This window comes from Struthio camelus, chromosome 17 (genome assembly GCF_040807025.1).
Source record: "Struthio camelus isolate bStrCam1 chromosome 17, bStrCam1.hap1, whole genome shotgun sequence".
NCBI lineage: Eukaryota > Metazoa > Chordata > Aves > Struthioniformes > Struthionidae > Struthio > Struthio camelus.
Genome location: NC_090958.1, coordinates 21,044,707 through 21,062,370, shown reverse-complemented (window position 1 = coordinate 21,062,370; position 17,664 = coordinate 21,044,707). Strand labels below are relative to the sequence as shown.

Sequence of the window (17,664 nt, the reverse complement as noted above, 5' to 3'; positions counted from 1 at the left end):
TGAATCTTTTAAGAATCACTTCAAAAGAACATGTCCTCAAATCATTTTTATATGGAAATTTAAAGCTGTAAATGTTGACTATCTTTCTTCTAGGGGGCATACTTTCTATATTTCATATCCTTCTTTGCTTCCTCTGGGTTGCATCATGCCAAAGAAAGCAAACTCTGACATCAACACAGAGATAGTAACTGAGGAGTGAAAAGGCTGTTCCCGAACCTTTTGGAGTCTCCTCCTCCTCTGGTTTCCCAGCAGTGCTGTGTACCTGACATTTTAAAGGTACCATCAGAGCCTGAGAAGCAAAGCATAAAATGTATCCCTTATGTCCACAACAGTTTGCATGCACCATCACCTTGGATAGCACAGCACTGGTTAAAAATAATGAGAGCGCTAAATGTTCAGGAAGCCCTGACTTTCTTTATAAGTACTTCTTAAGAAAATGAACTTGAAGGAGGTATCAACTTGCAAAATCACATCCCTCAACTCTTAACTTTGTAGCATGGAAAAGCCCTTGAGATTTCCTTTGGGAGCTGCAGAACGCAGTTGAGGCCGTCTCTGAGTAGGCTACTCGATGCAACCAGTCTGGCAACCCTCAGCCTCAACACACAATGTACCCAACAGTCAGCTGTTTGCCACAGTACTATAAATAATTCAGCCATGCTCTCAGCCAGGTTGAAGAAACTAGTTATCCTTTACCTCCCCATCAATGTACTTCTCCAAACAGATGGCACAGTCAGAGGTAGAGCTGCTACTGAGCGTGTCCAGTGCTCCACAGCTACCTTCCCGGTGTCCCTTACTTTTGGACTTAAACTTCCTGGTTTCCATTTTTTCCAGTGCTTGCACTGCAAGCCTGTTCATAGAATTCTACAAAAGAAAAGAAAAATGGAAAAAAAAGAAGGCAACACTGCTGCATAAGGGATCGTAGGAGCAGAGACACATCACCACATCAAATTAACACATCTCACCAAATCGCCTCAGGTTCAGACCGATGCACAATTTCATAAATTAAGTACAGAATAAGCTAACTAGAATTTAGATCGGAAGCTTCATGAAAAGAAAGTATACCACCTGCATGAGTGCGAATGATGAGCTAATTTGAATTGAAACAGGGTAAAGGTGCCCACAGTTGGGATAGGCTGCAATTGTTCAACTGATAGGCAGCAACTATCTAGGGCATTGTACAGAACTTGGTGAGGAACTTTTTTTTAATCTGTCAATATTGACTGTAATGCCCCATTATAGTTTTACCGCCATATTACCAGAGGCAGTATTTCAGACAAGAAGTAAAACGAAATGTTACTGAATTAGCTGTATCATTTCAGTCTCCTCTCTCCTCAAAATTTAGTTTATGAACATCAACTATGGAAGTTTAGGAAGACAGTGAATTGTTTTTGCTTTACTGTAGAATACATCATCTCCCTTTGTAACACTCCTATGACATACTGTTGGCCCATAATGTCTTGGATTACTGTGCAAGATGTGCAAGCGAAGAACTCTAAGCATCTACAGTGCTTTGCACTCCTTTTATACGTATATCTATACACACACACACACACACACATATATGTATGTGTGTACACGTATATATATACTGGACAGCCTACAACTACACGCCACAAGGTCCATTAGCTTCTATTTGCTTTCCCTTTCATGTCTTGACAGGAAAAATTGAAAATATCTCATCTAGGATTACTCCTAATCAAACTTTTTACCTTGCAACCTTCTCCCATTAAGAATCAAAGGATGCCATTCTACTGAAAAGAGTTGTAACCCTGATATTCCTTCCACAATACAGCAGCAAGAGTTTGGACTTCTTTTAAAGCACACCGCTGCTACTCATAACCAACCTCTGAACAACCAGAAACACTCTTCCTTTCCAAAGACATTTCTAAATCCACTGCTTGCATATCCCTTTCATTTCAAGAATTAACTGAACAGACATCACAGGTCAATGCAGATCTCTAAAGACATTTCCAAATCTTTTCAAAAGCTCTGCATCCATGGATGAACGCTTCTCCACACAGATGGTTATTCTAAATCAATGTCCTGCATTTCAGAAGTAGTGACCAAGTTCTATGAAAAAAGTAAGAGACAGCTAACTTTCAGCATTCGATGAATATACCGTTACTGGTCTTACCTGACTACGTCGCTGTTTCAGTTTGATCTTGACAAGAAGAATGAGGCAAACAAGAGACACCACCACAAAAAAGGCCAGGAAAATCCCCATATCAAAGTACTCGGTGGGTTGCTTAAAAATTAAAACAAAAATATTATTTTTCCTCTCCTTAGATCATATTCAAATCTATTATTTCTTTCTCTTCTCTACTCTCTCAGTGATCAGTTTACATGTACAGAATGCCAACGGCAAGAGTCGAAGCACACTGTCTTGCTCATTCACTATGATTCTATGAGACAAAACCTGGTGTTCATACTTTATTGAAAGTTGAGTGACCTACAGAGATTGCCAGTCACGGGATGTCAGTTTTACAGCATCTCTGAACTGATCCTACAAAAAACAATCATTTTTTCACCAAGTGAATCACACTAATACAAATTGTCATAGGTCATTGGTTCGCTTGCATACCTATGGAAGCAAGAATCAAATTCTGAATCTTCAGCAAGTTGCCACTTCTCATATACTTCATATTGCTTAACAAAAGAATTCCATTACAATGTAACAAAAATGAAATGGAAACTGGGTAATGGCTGATCTTTAGGTTTGTTCTGCTCGTGTAAACTACATGTAGGAAGTGTTCCTGAAGGGAAAGAAACTAAAGAAAAACTACTTTGTATCATAAACATAATTTTCAGATACCAAATAATTAACCCATATTTAAAACACTACGCAAGAATTACTAGTCAACACTGGGCAGATTACCTTAAAAATATCAACTCCCAGGAGCGTGCAATAATTAATTTATTTAAGAAAAAGGAAAATTATTACATAGAATAGTTGACCATTTACAAATTAAAGAGGATCCTTATGAAAGACATCAGGGGTCACGCTGAGGATGTAGTTACTTGCCCAACGTAGTTACTTAACTCTATTCAGAAAGTAGAACAGAATTTCACATCTATTAGTGCTCAGAGGATGCATCAAACAACATCTTCCCAATCAGTGCAGTTAACAAGCACTGCATGAAATAGCAGCAGTGCAATATGTGCAATACCTAGATAAAGTTTCTTAAAGTCTCACCCGTGGGGCGCGATGCTGAATCCTTGCTCGTGCCACTTTCTGCTTGTTAACTATGTTCATTAGCTTAACAGCATCAGCACCTTTCACATATACCACCGGTCTCTTCAAGGGGTCTTCTGAGCCCTGGTTCAGCTAGAACAACAAAGAAATAATCTACTCAAAGGCACGTTTCAGGACAAATAACTCTTTTGGATAAAGGAAAGAAAAGGAAAGGAGTATGAAGATGGAAATGACTGACGCACCAGTTGTTCTTTTCTAGCACAACCCTTCACTGAAGCGTTCACACATTCAGACCTGAATTTAACTTTCGAATCAACCTGATTTTTTTATTTGATTTTTTTTTTTTACTAACCAAAAACTAAAACGTGAGTATAACCAAATGTTACTTCTGAACAGTAGCTTTAACTTAACTGCATTATGTGCCAGTACACATTTTAATACAGTCATAAATTAAACTCCATAATGAAGAAAACAATAAAAATCAGCCTTGCAACTTCACAATTTTCTGAACCTTTTGTTATTTCAACTTCAAAGTTATATTATTTATATACAGGTTTCTTAGCCTTTCTGAACAATCTCACGTCAAGAGTGTGAATTCCTACCTCTTAGGTTCATTGTACCTTGCCCATTTATTTAGGTCTGTAATTTCTGGTGCTTAATTCCACAAATTCATTCAAATTTATTCAAATTCAATTCATATTTAGGTTGTAGCACTTACTAGAGCTACTGATTTCAACTTGGAGGCCTAAAAGCCTAAGGCACACAGGTAGATAGCTTAATTTGCCCTGGAACTGCCTTCCAGGTCCAGCTGAGCTCTTTTGAAAGGCCAGATCATGGAATCCAAGAATAAGTCAGGTTGCGAGGGACCTCGGGAGTCCAACCTTCTGCTCAAAGAAAGGTCAGCTCTGAGATCAAATCAGGTTGCTCAGGGCTTTATCCAGTCGGGTCTTGAAAACCTTCAAGTATAGAGACTACAAAACTTCTCTGGGCAACCAATCCCACCAGTGTGCTGAACTAGGTACCAGAGTGAGGAAGATCCAGACAAGAGAACTGTTCTATTACAAAATGGCACACGTACGCTAAATTCAAACAGCCTATTCTGAACCAAAAGATAAATCCTAAGGCAGACGCTAACTGATTCAAAATAAGCAATCCACTGACAAACAGATGAAGATAGCACAGGGAAAAGGAATGAAATGACAGGAGTTTGAGCAGGTCAAACAAGAGTAGCATGTGGCAGAGATTCTGTACCTACTGGCTAAGGCATGGCTAAAATGTGTAGAAATTACCAATTGGCTGGTCTATCCCTCCTCCGCTTACAAAGTACTCTACTTAATCTGTCCAGATAACGGTGGCAGATTTCATTGAGACTTTAAAGGAGAACCTTTCCAGTATTTAATTGGGCTTCTGAAAAATAGATCAAACTACTCTGAGAGCGCGATGTCTTCTGAAGAACTAAAAGCTAGCTCACGTACTAGAATCCAACCCAGGGATCCTATGCTTCTACAAGGCCTGCTGGCCTAAGGCCAAATCCAATTACTGTCCCTAGCTTCCCAGACCCATACTCTCTCTCTCTACACTTTTTGTCTAGGAAATAATTTATTTGCTTCCCCAGTAGCTTTTGCACGCTGCCAGACTTTTGCTAAACCTGATGTTCTACGTACCGTTACTCCTCTTCAAACTATGTGAAAGTAAAACCAAGAGACAAATCAGACTTCACAGAGCAACTTCTAAAAATGAAGCTTCATTCTTAGTCTACAGCAAAAGATATTCAGATCAATAGGAAAACAAAATCAAACAAAAAATCTGTATATAAAGCCTTGCACTTAATTCTTCAACATTCAGAGCCCTTTCATTTGGTAGCAATATTGCTACCAAATTGTCCAAGGACAATCTTCCTGGTTAGTCGTACTTCATGTTTCTGTTTAATGGCTGGCACGAAGGATCATCTTTTATAATCTTCCAGTCCTCCCTTTCAGAGCACTCTCCCTTAGCTGCTCCACTGATTGGTTACAAGCAGACCTGGGAGAGCTTCCTAAAGCAGGAGCTCCCCTCACTGCTAGGATGTTTCCATGGGAACAAAGAATACTTCACATCAACTCATGTCAGTTTTTCCTCCATTGTTATCCATCTGCCACTGTTTTCCACAATTCTAGTCCAAGATAGAGGTTAAAAAAAGGGCATGTTTTCAATTTTCATCAGTACCGCAGTCTTGGATTCTGAAAACAGTCAGCAAAGGAGAGTTCAGGTGTGAAGATGGCAGTAAGCCTCACAATGCACAGACTGTCTCAGAATCTCTTAAATAAACACTTTAAAATTGGGTGAAGTGGAATTAGTACCTTTTTCAGGGATAGCTCTTTGCAGATCTCTCAGCCCATTTGGCAGGCAGAGCTAACCTGATTTCACTTTTTTCTTTAGAGATTTAAGCAATAAGACAATTTAGTGCAAACCTTAATCCTTAAAAAATACTTGAAGTAATAGGTTTTACTTTCAAGCACCTTAGCACAAAAAGTTAAGCATCTTGGTTTTTTTATTGTTTCTTAGAAGGAATGACTGCCAAGAAGTCATGGCTTGTTGGACTCTTTCTCAGAGTGCCAAATCATACCTGTTTTAAAGACAGATTACTTATCGTCCCCTCGTGTCAAGGGGTCTGAAGACTTCAGCTGAGAATTAAAACGCATGAAAGCCAAGCGTCCAAAGCAGCATGAGAAGCAGCCAAACAACTAACACTTATGGTTAGAGCATGAAAGCTAGAGAGCTGTAGCTGAAGGCTTTCAAGACCTGACTGGATAAAGCCCTGAGCAACCTCCTGTTCATGTATGTTTGCACAAGCTGCTCCTCCATCCTCTAACAGAGCCTACGTTGTCAGCTGCTGCACTAATCCATTAACCCAGGTTCGCATCCAGGTTTCTATCACAAATCAAGGAAGGATAGCTGCTACTGGTAGAGGGAAAAGAGTAAGAATCACTAACACAGCTTCATAAGTTCAGAGCAGAGCTGCTGAAAGTAACTGCAAAACGTAACATAGAGAAAACAGTGGGGGAAAACCCCCACAGATTTCAGCTTTGTGCAAATAATTTTTCTGTGTACAAAAGGGGAAAAAAAACATCCCTGAGAATGTTTGGAAGATCAAGGCTGCAGCCTTGATGCAAAGCACAGTTCTCAAAGCCTCCGTTGCACAGGTTCTGCATTCATTTGTCCAGCAGAGGCTCGTTTCAGAATTAAAGCCAGCTTTTTTTAACCTAAACATATACTACTTGTCTACCAAAGACATAGCCCAGAAATCATCAGCTATGGGAAAAAAAAGGTTTAGAACTTTTTTAAGAATCTTGTTTAGAACAAGGTTTGGGAGCCATTTTGCAACCTCAAAAATAGCGGTTGCTTGACAGTGGCTGCTTCTAGTGACTACTATCAGTCGCAAGTTGGGTAGGGCCAACAAACATACAGTGTTTTGTACACAGAGCTGGGCAAAGAGAACTTCCTTAACTAGATCACAGGCCACAAAAGTCTGCCTCCGTCCTTTCTCAAAACCCCAGTCCCAATCCTGTACTCTCTGTTCTTGCAGCAGGCTAGAAGAAAAAAAAAAACATCCCCCAAACTTCCCTCTTCCACATTCTCAACGCCTCCACTGCTTCTTGCCTTCCAAAACAGCAACAGAAAAACCACAGCACCATGTTACCCAGGGTCAGAAGCACTGTGTCTTCAGGTAGGTGTGCTGGGAGACGCTGCACGCTTTCAAGTCTTACCTCAGCAGCCCTAAGAACAGCAAGCCCAGAGGCTATAATAAGACTAGGCCTTTCTTCATACCTGATCAATGGCATCTGGGTTTTCAGAAACATCAAAGATGACTGCTGTGGCTCCTCGCTGCACTGCTCGTTTTGCCTGCAATGGGAAAGACAGCACCCTCAGTTTCACCCCAAAAGACCACCTCTTACCTTAAAAATGATTCTTTCTCCTCAGCTCCAGATATCAAACTTAACAGTGTGTAGCGGTTAAAAAAAAAAAAATCACAGAATAATCACAAACATAGGAGTTACTGAACTTCTGTGGAGTGCAGTTAAACTTCAGTATAGCTCCTACAGTCTCTCTGTTCCTTCCTACACAGACTTCTTCACCAAGCTTTTAAAGGAATTCAGGTGAGATTTGCACCCTCTAAAGATTTTAAATATAGTAATTCTTAAATTATGTTTTTTTTCCTCAACGTTACTTCAAAGATCGCACTATAAGCTCCATAAAAAACAACCTTTCCTGTCATCTGGGGTAGAGAGCCAAGCTCATTATAGGAGGAAATAAAGGTGGACCAGGCTCATTACACCTTTTAAGTATCCTGGGTCATGCTTGCTTGTAATCACGACAAAATCTAGAACGCTGCAATCCAAGTTGTACAAAGTACCTGTTTTTTTGTCCCCATCAGAGGATACTTCTCTTTCTGACCATTAGAGGTCAGAAGTCTTGCATGCAACTCTTCTTACGCAAATAAAAGCAAACCTATTTAAGTGTAAGGCTTTTCTACAAATACATAGTCCAAAATCGGATCACCAACAGCACAGAGGAGGTATTAGAACATATTAAAATCCTCTGAGATACAGAAAGCAATATTTTAACCGCCTACGGTAAGGCATGCTATTTTTACCGGTTTCTGCAAGAACGCCTCTGTACGTTCTGCTGAAACATGGCCCAGTGGCCTCATAAAGCAAACGTTCCCAGTATCTTTTCAGAACTGTCACTACTTCTGTTGGATGCAAAACGCAAGCAGCTATTTCTCCAGGCAATGACAGTAATTACCATCACAGATTAAACAAGAGCACGCTGGCTCTTCACAGAGACAAGCAGATTAAATCGAGATATGAGAGAAACATATAAAAGTGATGAATAACGAAATACCACTCAGTGTTCTCATAAAAAGAATGTAGGTCAGGACAGGACTGTGAGTTCGAGCATCAACAGGACGTTTTCTTTGCTCTATTCCTGTATCTTGTTCTCATTTTAAATCTAATAAAGCACATCAGACAGCACCTGAGGGAAATCAACTCCCAAATGGGGTTTCTGTCTCAGCCCAGCAAATATTTGTCCCCTTTGAAGTCAGCACACCTGGCTAATCACTAATAGCTGTTGGGGAGGAAGAGTTAAAAGGAATCTAGCACACATTCTCCATCGCAAAGATACGGCCCTGAGCTGAAAGCTCCCCCGAGTTTCCCTAGACGGCAGCTTTTACAGACACCCGGTGCTTGCAGAACTGTTCAGGACATCTAGATTGTTCTTTCAGGATGGTCAGCTGACAAGCAAGGCGCTTCTGATCTCTGAAGATATCTTTTAAGAGAATTTATAGCTTGGCCCAGAAAAAAACCTTTATTCTACGAACAGAGTGAATCAGTAGTTTAAAGCACAGCGCTTCATTGTTAAATTTCCACCAACAAGGTGCAATCTGTATTCTCTACTCTGTATTGCAGATTCATAGGTTAGAGATGAAAAGTAGCAATTAACTTCAAAAACCATGCTGAAAAAGTTAATTTTTTCCCCGTTTATCAAACTTAAAATTAAGCTGTATCAGACAACAGGAAAGAATCCCATGTAATACAGCCTCAAACGCTTTCTAGAAGACCCTTCAACAACAACATCGCACCTGTCAGGAACATTTCTCTTACTATTCTGCCTGAATTTTTCCTCCCTCATATTATCTACCCATAGTAAGTTTTATTTATTCCCATTAGCAATCGAGAGACAAGCCAATACTCAGAAGGAAAAACTCCCATACGGCACCTCTAGTACCGGGAATTTTTGGTGCCAGCGTTGGGAAGGACTGGGCAGCACCGCTCGCGCTTGCCGCGCTGCGCCGCTGTGAAGCCTCGAGCCGCCCCGGGGCGAGCGCAGCGCCGAGCGCGGTTACGGCGGGGGGGGGGACACGCGTGTCTTCGTGTTCTGAACGTCTTTCTACAACGGAAACACCTCTGAACCGCGCAAAACGCGGCGGGCGGGGGGGGGGGGGCAGCCGTCTGCGAGCGCTGCGGTCGCACCCCGCGCAACGCCGCGAAGCGCCCGGCTGCCGGCCAAGGCCGCTCCGGGCGCGGTCCGAGCACCCCCGCCCGCCGGCAGCCCCAGGCCGCCCCGCCCCTCGGCCGGCCCCGCCCCTCGGCCGGCCCCACAGCCCCAGGCCGCCCCGCCCCTCGGCCGGCCCCACAGCCCCAGGCCGCCCCGCCCCTCGGCCGGCCCCACAGCCCCAGGCCGCCCCGCCCCTCGGCCGGCCCCACAGCCCCAGGCCGCCCCGCCCCTCGGCCGGCCCCGCCCCTCGGCCGGCCCCACAGCCCCAGGCCGCCCCGCCCCGCGGCCGGCCCCGCCCCTCGGCCGGCCCCACAGCCCCAGGCCGCCCCGCCCCTCGGCCGGCCCCACAGCCCCTCGGCCGGCCCCGCCCCTCGGCCGGCCCCACAGCCCCTCGGCCGGCCCCGCCCCTCGGCCGGCCCCACAGCCCCAGGCCGCCCCGCCCCGCGGCCCGGCCCCACAGCCCCAGGCCGCCCCGCCCCTCGGCCGGCCCCGCCCCTCGGCCGGCCCCACAGCCCCAGGCCGCCCCGCCCCGCGGCCCGGCCCCACAGCCCGGCCCCGCGGCCCGGCCCCACAGCCCCGCGGCCGGCCCCACAGCCCCGCGGCCCGGCCCCCTCGCCAGGGCCTTCCCCGCGCTGGCCGAACTGTCTGGCGCGGGCTCCCGAGCGCAGTGCCGCGCCGCGCCGCGCTCCCGCCGGCCCCTCGGCCCCGGCCCGGGCCGCGCGCAGGCTCCCGCGGGGAGGAGCGGGCCCGGCCCGGGCGCAGACCCCCTCGCCCTGGTGCCGGCGGGGCCCGGCTGCCCCCCCCCCCCCCCCCGCAGGATAATTAAAGCCAAGACGGCTTTGAAAACACCCCACCCGCCAGTCAGGTCAGCTCAAAATAACGCAGCACCGTTAAGTCCCACTTGAAACGATCCCAGGCTGCAGCAGGCATGTGATTTTCCAGTCAACAGGTAAGGCCGTCCCTAATAACATTTTTTAAGCAAAAGGGCCAAAACCTAAATCAAAGAGACAGACACAACGTGGAAGAGGTTGAGAAAAAAGTTGCACAGGTACGTTCCTTACCTTCATTATATATAACACCAAACAAAGGGAAAGGCATTTCCTCCATTCGATTCCCGTGCAAACTGACAGAAAGAGGTAAAGGTGCGGGCCTCGCGCTTGCTGAGATTACTTCTCTCCAGTGGTTAAAGAAAACTGCTGCACCCCAGTATTTTTCCTCTTTCCTTTCTCAAAGAGTAGTACACACAAATTACAACTGCACTTTTAGTAATTGAAATGATTGTTCTTTGCCGATAAAGACTACAACCTCCCCCCCTTTCCCAGCTGCTATGCACTAGGCAGAGTTTGAAAGCCTACCCTACACGTAGCACAACGCTCTCTGACCTGTTTGCTCTACTCGGCTGCTATAAGCAAGCGTCACCATCATAACTTTTACTCTTTAGGTAAAGTGCTCCCACGTCCTGACTGCAGTGGTAGGGAGGTGACGTATGCTCTATACATCAGTGGCATATAGGGCTCAATCATGCAAAAAGACTGCTCAGAGAGGCGTAAGTGCTCCTTTTTTCCTAGCAGCAGCACTGGAAATGACATCTTCAGCAAGCCCTGTATTGGCAATTTACAAATTCTTTTGTCCTTAAGTACAAAAATAACAAACAGCAACAAATAGGTTAGATGTAAGTAGCTGTCTAGAGGATAGAGACTGTACAACAGCAACCTGTTGTCTTACTTGACAAGTACAGCCTTAATTTACCGTCTGGAATCACAGTAAGTTTTGTGGAAAGGTATTATGTTTTTTACAGGGGGCATCTGACTGTTACAGCATTTCCCCCTTTCTGTGTTACATATAATGATGTACAAACGATGGTCTGTACTTGCAACCTATGCCACTGTATCCAGGTCTTGTGGTTGGGAACTGCCATACTCAAACAAACAAAAACCTCTCAGACCCTTTCTGGTAGAGCACAGACGGTCAACAAGGGAGAGCTGACAAAAATCTGGGTGCAAGCAGCTGAAAAAGAGAAATCTCACTTTCTGCTTTCATTTTTAGGAACGATTTCCAAATGTGGAACGTCTGTTCCAACAAGGAGTCCTCTGGTGTGCATCTCTTCTCCTGATCACAGCTGGTGGCTCCCGGGATACGAAGGTTCATGCTGCTCACAGGGAGGCCCTCTTTTTCTAGAAAAGCTCTGACCCAGCTCCCTTAGAGCTGTCCAGATGAGGGTACCGCATAAGGCAAATTACACCTTGAATCTCATATTGCTTGTTCTGTGAACTTTGAGATAGCTATGGATACGTTAGGTCTTCTTTCCTTACTGCAGTCCCACTTTTAAGCCTCTTCAGTATCAATTACAATACACTGGGAAGGTCCTCACATGTCTGGACACATATATAAGGAGCAACAAACCTCCAGTTTTGTTTTTCGGCTCTTCTGAGCACTGATAACTTTCACAGATTCCTTCCACAGACTGGTTTCAAAGTGTCCCAACAAATACAGCTACAATACAGCCAGAAGCACACGGGCCAAAGACGACAGAGCAACAACCAGCACTTTTAGTGGATGCTGATAACAGACAGGCCATGCAGAAATAGTCTACGCTACGTAATTTTGCCAGAGGGAAGGAACTAATCTTTAGAATTGCTGAAGGGCAAAGGAACAGGAAGGGGTCCATTTGCAGCATGATGACATCACGGAGCGGTGATAGAGACAAACAAACCACCTGATGAGGAAAGTAGTATTTGTATTTAGAATTTATCCTAGCAATCTGGAGCAACAAAAGCAGACTACGTTCTCTACATTTCCTTTGCTACAACTGCAATAAGCAGTTGCAACTCTATTGATACTATGAGTATTGCAACTATAACAGCAGCAAATACTGTAGGCTGTATTCCAATATCCATTCTAACCTTTTCTTTTGTTACTTGTATACAGATTCAAATTCCACTTCAACTAACATTTTTCTATGTTGTTTTCAAGTTCTGTGATTTTTTTCCCCCCCACTGAAAGTGCATGCAAAATCAGCTTAGCTCAGAACAGCATATAAATTTATCTTCTTCTGTAAAAGGAAATAATTGTATTTCTTGATAACAGAGTTAAGAGTAACTACCTGAGTATTTTTAACATTAGTGCCATTTAAAATTAACATTTTCAAATCTTCAAAAGTTTATTTTTTATATGCCTTTGATGTAGTGTACAGCAGGTAAAGATGCTTCTAAAATATTTCAATTAATCATAAGAACAATTAATCATGGAACAATCACACAAGTTAGTAGCTTTTTTCTCCTTAAAAAGCCAAAAAGAAAATAACCTGCAAAAATCCACTGTCTTGTGTATCAGCAATACTGTAAAACTAAACCTAATAGCTAGCTAGTATAAAAAGGCTGAAAATAAAAATACAATTCAAATGACACGAAGGATGAAAATCTAGGGGTTCTATTTAAACCTATGAGACCTCATACTGCAACATATCCATAACAAAAAATAAAAAAAATTATCACTGCCTTGTCAGTCCCACAGTCCTTGTTCAGCATGTAGATCAGCTGAAAGCAAGAAATGGACCAGAATAAAATGCAAGAAAGCAGTCACATGATTTCACTCCTAAGTGGGCCAAAATTCAGGGTTGAAAAATGCAACTGAACCACTTAGGATGAAGTAGTACCAATGAAGGATGGACAAAGGGTATCCATAGTGCAGAGAGAAAGAGTTACATTCCCTGAAACATACCCCCAACTTCCTAGGGGTGCGGGGTCTAGTAGTGCTTACTGACACCAGCCACAGTTAAGGGACTGCAAAGAACAAGCAAAAGGGCCTGTTGCTTTGGGATTGTTTATTTTCCTGATCCATTAGGGTTAAACTTTAGGGTTTGAGTTAAACTTCAAATTTATAATTTGAGATCATCACTTGGATTATATCATCTGTTCTCTAGGGAAGAAGATGACAGCAGCAGATAAACAAAGGCAGTCAAGTTCATGAACTAAGAATGCTGTTAAAATAACCAGCAAACATTTGTACTTATCTATACCATAAAATACAAAAGAACATGCACCTTGTCTGTAACCCCTGTTACAGTTTCAGCCAGTTTAGAAATCTTTTCAAATGACTCCTTGAATTCTTCTTTGTAAATGAGCATTAAAAAGAGATCTGCCATTTGCTACAGTTTATTCAAACATTAGGTAGATGTTCAAGTATCTTTCCTGAATGAATGCTGGATGTAGGTGCCTCTAAACAACTAAATTGATCAGGGATACAATACCTACCTCTGAATATGCCCTTCCTCAATTTCTGAAACATCTCCTACTTTATCAGAATCCCTTTGCTGAAGAAAACATTTGCCTACGTCATACTCAAAGAAAGATGGCGATAGTAGGATACAGTGTATTTGTTTCGTATTTTAAGGCCTCTTATTTCTAACTGCAAATACATTATACTGGTTTCATCTGTGTTCTGTAGTGATTCAATTCACATAGACATTCTCCTATCACAGTTCATAGAGAAGGCTGAAGAAAAGTTACTTGAGGAGTGTTGGGTCACAGACACATACTTGTTATGAATTCACTGTTGATAATCCTTATTAATAAAGATGAACATGAAATACTATCTGAGATGAAAACATGAAAGAATTTACTAGACCCCGCAATCTAGAGAGCATGAGAGACAGAACATATGACACAAGTATGAGGAAAGTATCGCTTCACATCTCCAGGCCTGGGGAAATTCTAGTTATTACCTTGGAAAACTACAGAAAAATTGAAAGAGCTCTGCACTCCCTTCCTGTGGCCCAGGCTAATTGAATAAGGAAGCAACAGCTTGCTTAATGAGACAAACTTTCAGCCCATGTGGCCAGATGATTCTTAAACAGGTGGACCATTTCCTCCCATTCCTTCCAAACAGGTAGGAGGACAGCAACTATCAGAGCAGCAAGAAAGTCTTCCACTTACTGACACAAGGACCCTAAATGCTTGCAGATATGAACACCGAATAATCTCAGAAGCAAGCATCTTCTGCTCTATTCTAGTACCGCACCACTCCAATAAATGTCAGTTCTCATGCAACACTTGTGAAATCAACGTAAGAAGAAAAACTACTTAACAAGCTTCCCATTTAAGAGGAAAAATCACACCAACCTCATTAGCCTTTATTCACTACATTTACTTCCTTTGCCAGAGTCAGAATTCCCTCACAATATACAGCTGTATTTACGTGTGAGCACATGACACTAATTCAATGGGTTGCAGGGAGTGAATAAATTACAAATGAGAGAGGAAATGAGGCTTGGAACCATAGGTGAGGAAAGCAGAGTTCATTAAAGCACTTCCAGGTCTGCCGCTTACATAAAAATAGTAATGCGTTCCACATAAGTAAAACAGTAACTTAAACCCTTTGTTGAAAATGGCTATTGGTAGAGCCAGATTACTATATATAAAAAAAAAAAATGCTCTTTTTAATTTTTTTAATAAATATTCTAAGCACAATTGACAGGCTGAAGGGAGAAAAACACGCTTTAAAAGTACTGGCTGCCTATGTGAAACCGCAGATATATCTTGCTGTTTTAACATTATGTCCTTACAAAGGCTACTTACACTGAGAACCACATATCTGTTTTCCTGGATTAGCCCCTACAGACCATCCTACTCCAGAAATTTTATTCCTGGAACTCAGTACACTGTAAATAACAAATGTTAATTATAAATATGGTATATAGTACATGAGGGAGCTGATTTATTCTCCGAGTTAAGAAAATGTTAAAGATGGCGGTGTGGGGGAATTGGGCCATGGTTTAGGTGGCAACCACTACAGACACCAGTGGACTGTTTTTAGCAAGCTAATTTTATTCTATTAGGTGTCAGCATGTACTGCTTACTGTCTGGTCCTCCAAAATGAATGAGGTAGGAAGCAGAAGAGTAAGGATACAGCATGCAGGAGAGAGTCCTATGGAACCCAAAAGCAATACACTACTTTTAGTCAGAACTGAGGGAAGCAGCACAGCTGCAACAGGTATAACTGAGGCTTTTTTTGTTTTTGTTTTTAACACTGCTATTGCTGTTTTGGGCAGAAAAAACGATAATTGGTTTGCCCAAACTCTGTGCAGAGATAGCTGAGTAAAGCAGTCAAGAAACTTGGTTTATGCATCCTTATTTAGTTGAGAACTGAGCCAGACTGACCAAACTTGCACTCCTTCTGTCAGTTTTTGAGGTTTTTTCCCCTTCAGTTCTCTATGAATTAATAATCACTGAACTTGAGGCATATTCTCAGACCCAACATGCTATGTCAGAACTCTCCACATTGCAGGGTTAGGGGTCACTAATCTGCCAAAAGAGTGGGATTGTGCAAGCTGCATGAGGTGGAATCCCTTTTCTATAGCCAATTCTTTTGTCAGCTGTCTTTGGTCCTCTCAAATAGGCAATAAACCTCTCACATAGCATATTGGTAATATGTAATTACCACTCAATAACAAGCTGTTTGCATACTCTGTGACTTAAAGGAACGTAATTTTTGATGAAAAGGTCCAATGTCTTACTTTATTCCTTTGGAAAGTCAGGTCAAGCATTTCAACCGTCTTGATCACTACGGGATACAACTGGAAAGGGGTGAGGTTTCCTTCTGCAGTATTTCATCAAAAGAAATGATGAATATAGCAATTCAGTAGTTAGGGTCGTCTTTTGCACGGACTCAAAGTAGCAAAATCTGTTCCAATAGTCTCTAGCTCTCACTAAGCAATTGATTTGCACATGTTTTCTCAGTATCAACAGCAAGTGGAGACCACAAAGATGTGGTCAATATTAGCAGAGCAATGATATACAAAATGCTGTACCAGGCTCTAGAATATCAGCTTTTCTAGTCCCCTTCTGCAGACTTGTCCTCATTTGGTTTTGTTCCATTGGCAGAGGGCAGCTTTGGTACCGAAGTAAACATTCATGAGCTTTTATTATCAGGGTTTGACTTCTGCAGAGGCTCAAGTTTTAAGGAGTCTTCAGTTAAGTGTGGACAAACCCAGGAAGGGCATCTAAAGTGTGGTCCTTATATAAAAGGCATGATATAGCACATGAATCTCCAGGGCTGACAAGCAGCTGTTGCCACTGCCAGTTTGCAATTTCAATCAGCCAAGTGGCACTCAGATTCTGATGCTGTGAAAGCCCTTAATTTCCTCAGAAGAGAAGTATGAGTTAAAAAATCCTATTAAACCGAAATCCTATTAAACCGAGCAGTGAGTACAAACTGCACCTCCACTCTACGGATAGCAGCTATAAGCATGCTGCAAAAGGCTCACACAGACACAACAGTAGATTTTCAATATGATTAAAATGGTGTCACTTGAAAGTAGGCAATAAAATCTAAAATAGTTTTATGACATGATTCTGACTTCTGCTTGGAATACAGATTCTCCTTATTACAAGCCAGGTGTAATCTTCTGTCAGGACCAAGATGCACGTGGGTTTCAGAAAGTTATTTCCACTTGGATTCTACAGCACAGCTAGCTTTACAGCGCTATACTTATTACTGCAAAAAGAAAAGAGCTCTTCACTGAAACACCTTACATGCTTCTCCCCAAAATTGGGTCATCCCATTAAGGAGGAAGGAAAAAATAAAACAGCTCAGCAAAATCTGTCAATGCATTTAAGAACTCCACTGGACTGGCGGCTACAAAGCTGACTAAGGTGGATATCGCAACTGAGGTCGATTTTAAAATACGTCTGGAAAACTGTCCGTTACAGTAAGCAAGGATGCGTGTTCTCTATCAACCTCTGACTATCCATAACGCACACAGCAGCAGCACCTACTGTTGGTGAAAAGAATATGCAACGTTTGTCTCATTAGCAGAAGAAAACCCATTTCCGGCCCCAGACTCACAATTGTCCTTGCAAAAACACGGAACGTCGGCCGCAGCCAGAGACATTCCAGTATAACACTCCACTGCGCTTGCTTACCGCTGAGAACCCTGCACAGACCCCTCGGCATTAGGTCAAATACAGCAACAGACAAACCCCAAAATGCATCTTCTCTCAGAGCTACAGAGAATACAGACTAACAACACCTGAACAGTACAGGCATCCTCTGTCTCCTCCTATACTGAATTCGAGCTCAATCAATCATGAAAAGGGTCCTGGCCCTTGAACCCCGAGCGGAGCTAGAAAGCCAGGCCACAGGCCAATTCTGCAGGAGAAGGAAGGGGAAAAGGACAACATTTACCTTGCCAACGGCAAAAGTTACAAATTAACCAACTGATGTCTTAGCTCTGTTAATGTACGATTCCTCAGTAATTCCAGAAACACTGAGTTAGGTGAAATGTAAGCAGGACACCATTTCAAACCTTTTTCTGAAATAAAGAAAAAGGAATCTAAAGATTTCGCTCAAAGCAAAGGCACACAGTATCACAACATGATAGTCAAACCCCTAAAGTATCACACTAGCATAAAACCCCTTACTGACCGGAATCC

At 42.9% G+C, this 17,664-nt stretch overlaps 1 protein-coding gene across 7 annotated transcripts in view; it reads right to left on the bottom strand.

The window, feature by feature from the left end:
• The window catches only part of ZNRF3 (zinc and ring finger 3), a 120,664-nt gene that overhangs the window by 7,238 nt on the left and 95,762 nt on the right, over window positions 1-17,664 (bottom strand). For all 7 annotated transcript variants that reach the window (XM_068911605.1, XM_068911604.1, XM_068911602.1 and 4 more), the window contains 4 exons: window positions 7,001-7,075; window positions 3,194-3,325; window positions 2,135-2,245; window positions 694-861 (listed from right to left, as the gene is read on the bottom strand). In XM_068911605.1, the coding sequence (XP_068767706.1) occupies window positions 694-861; window positions 2,135-2,245; window positions 3,194-3,325; window positions 7,001-7,075 (486 nt within the window). The remainder of the gene's footprint in view (window positions 1-693; window positions 862-2,134; window positions 2,246-3,193; window positions 3,326-7,000; window positions 7,076-17,664) is intronic.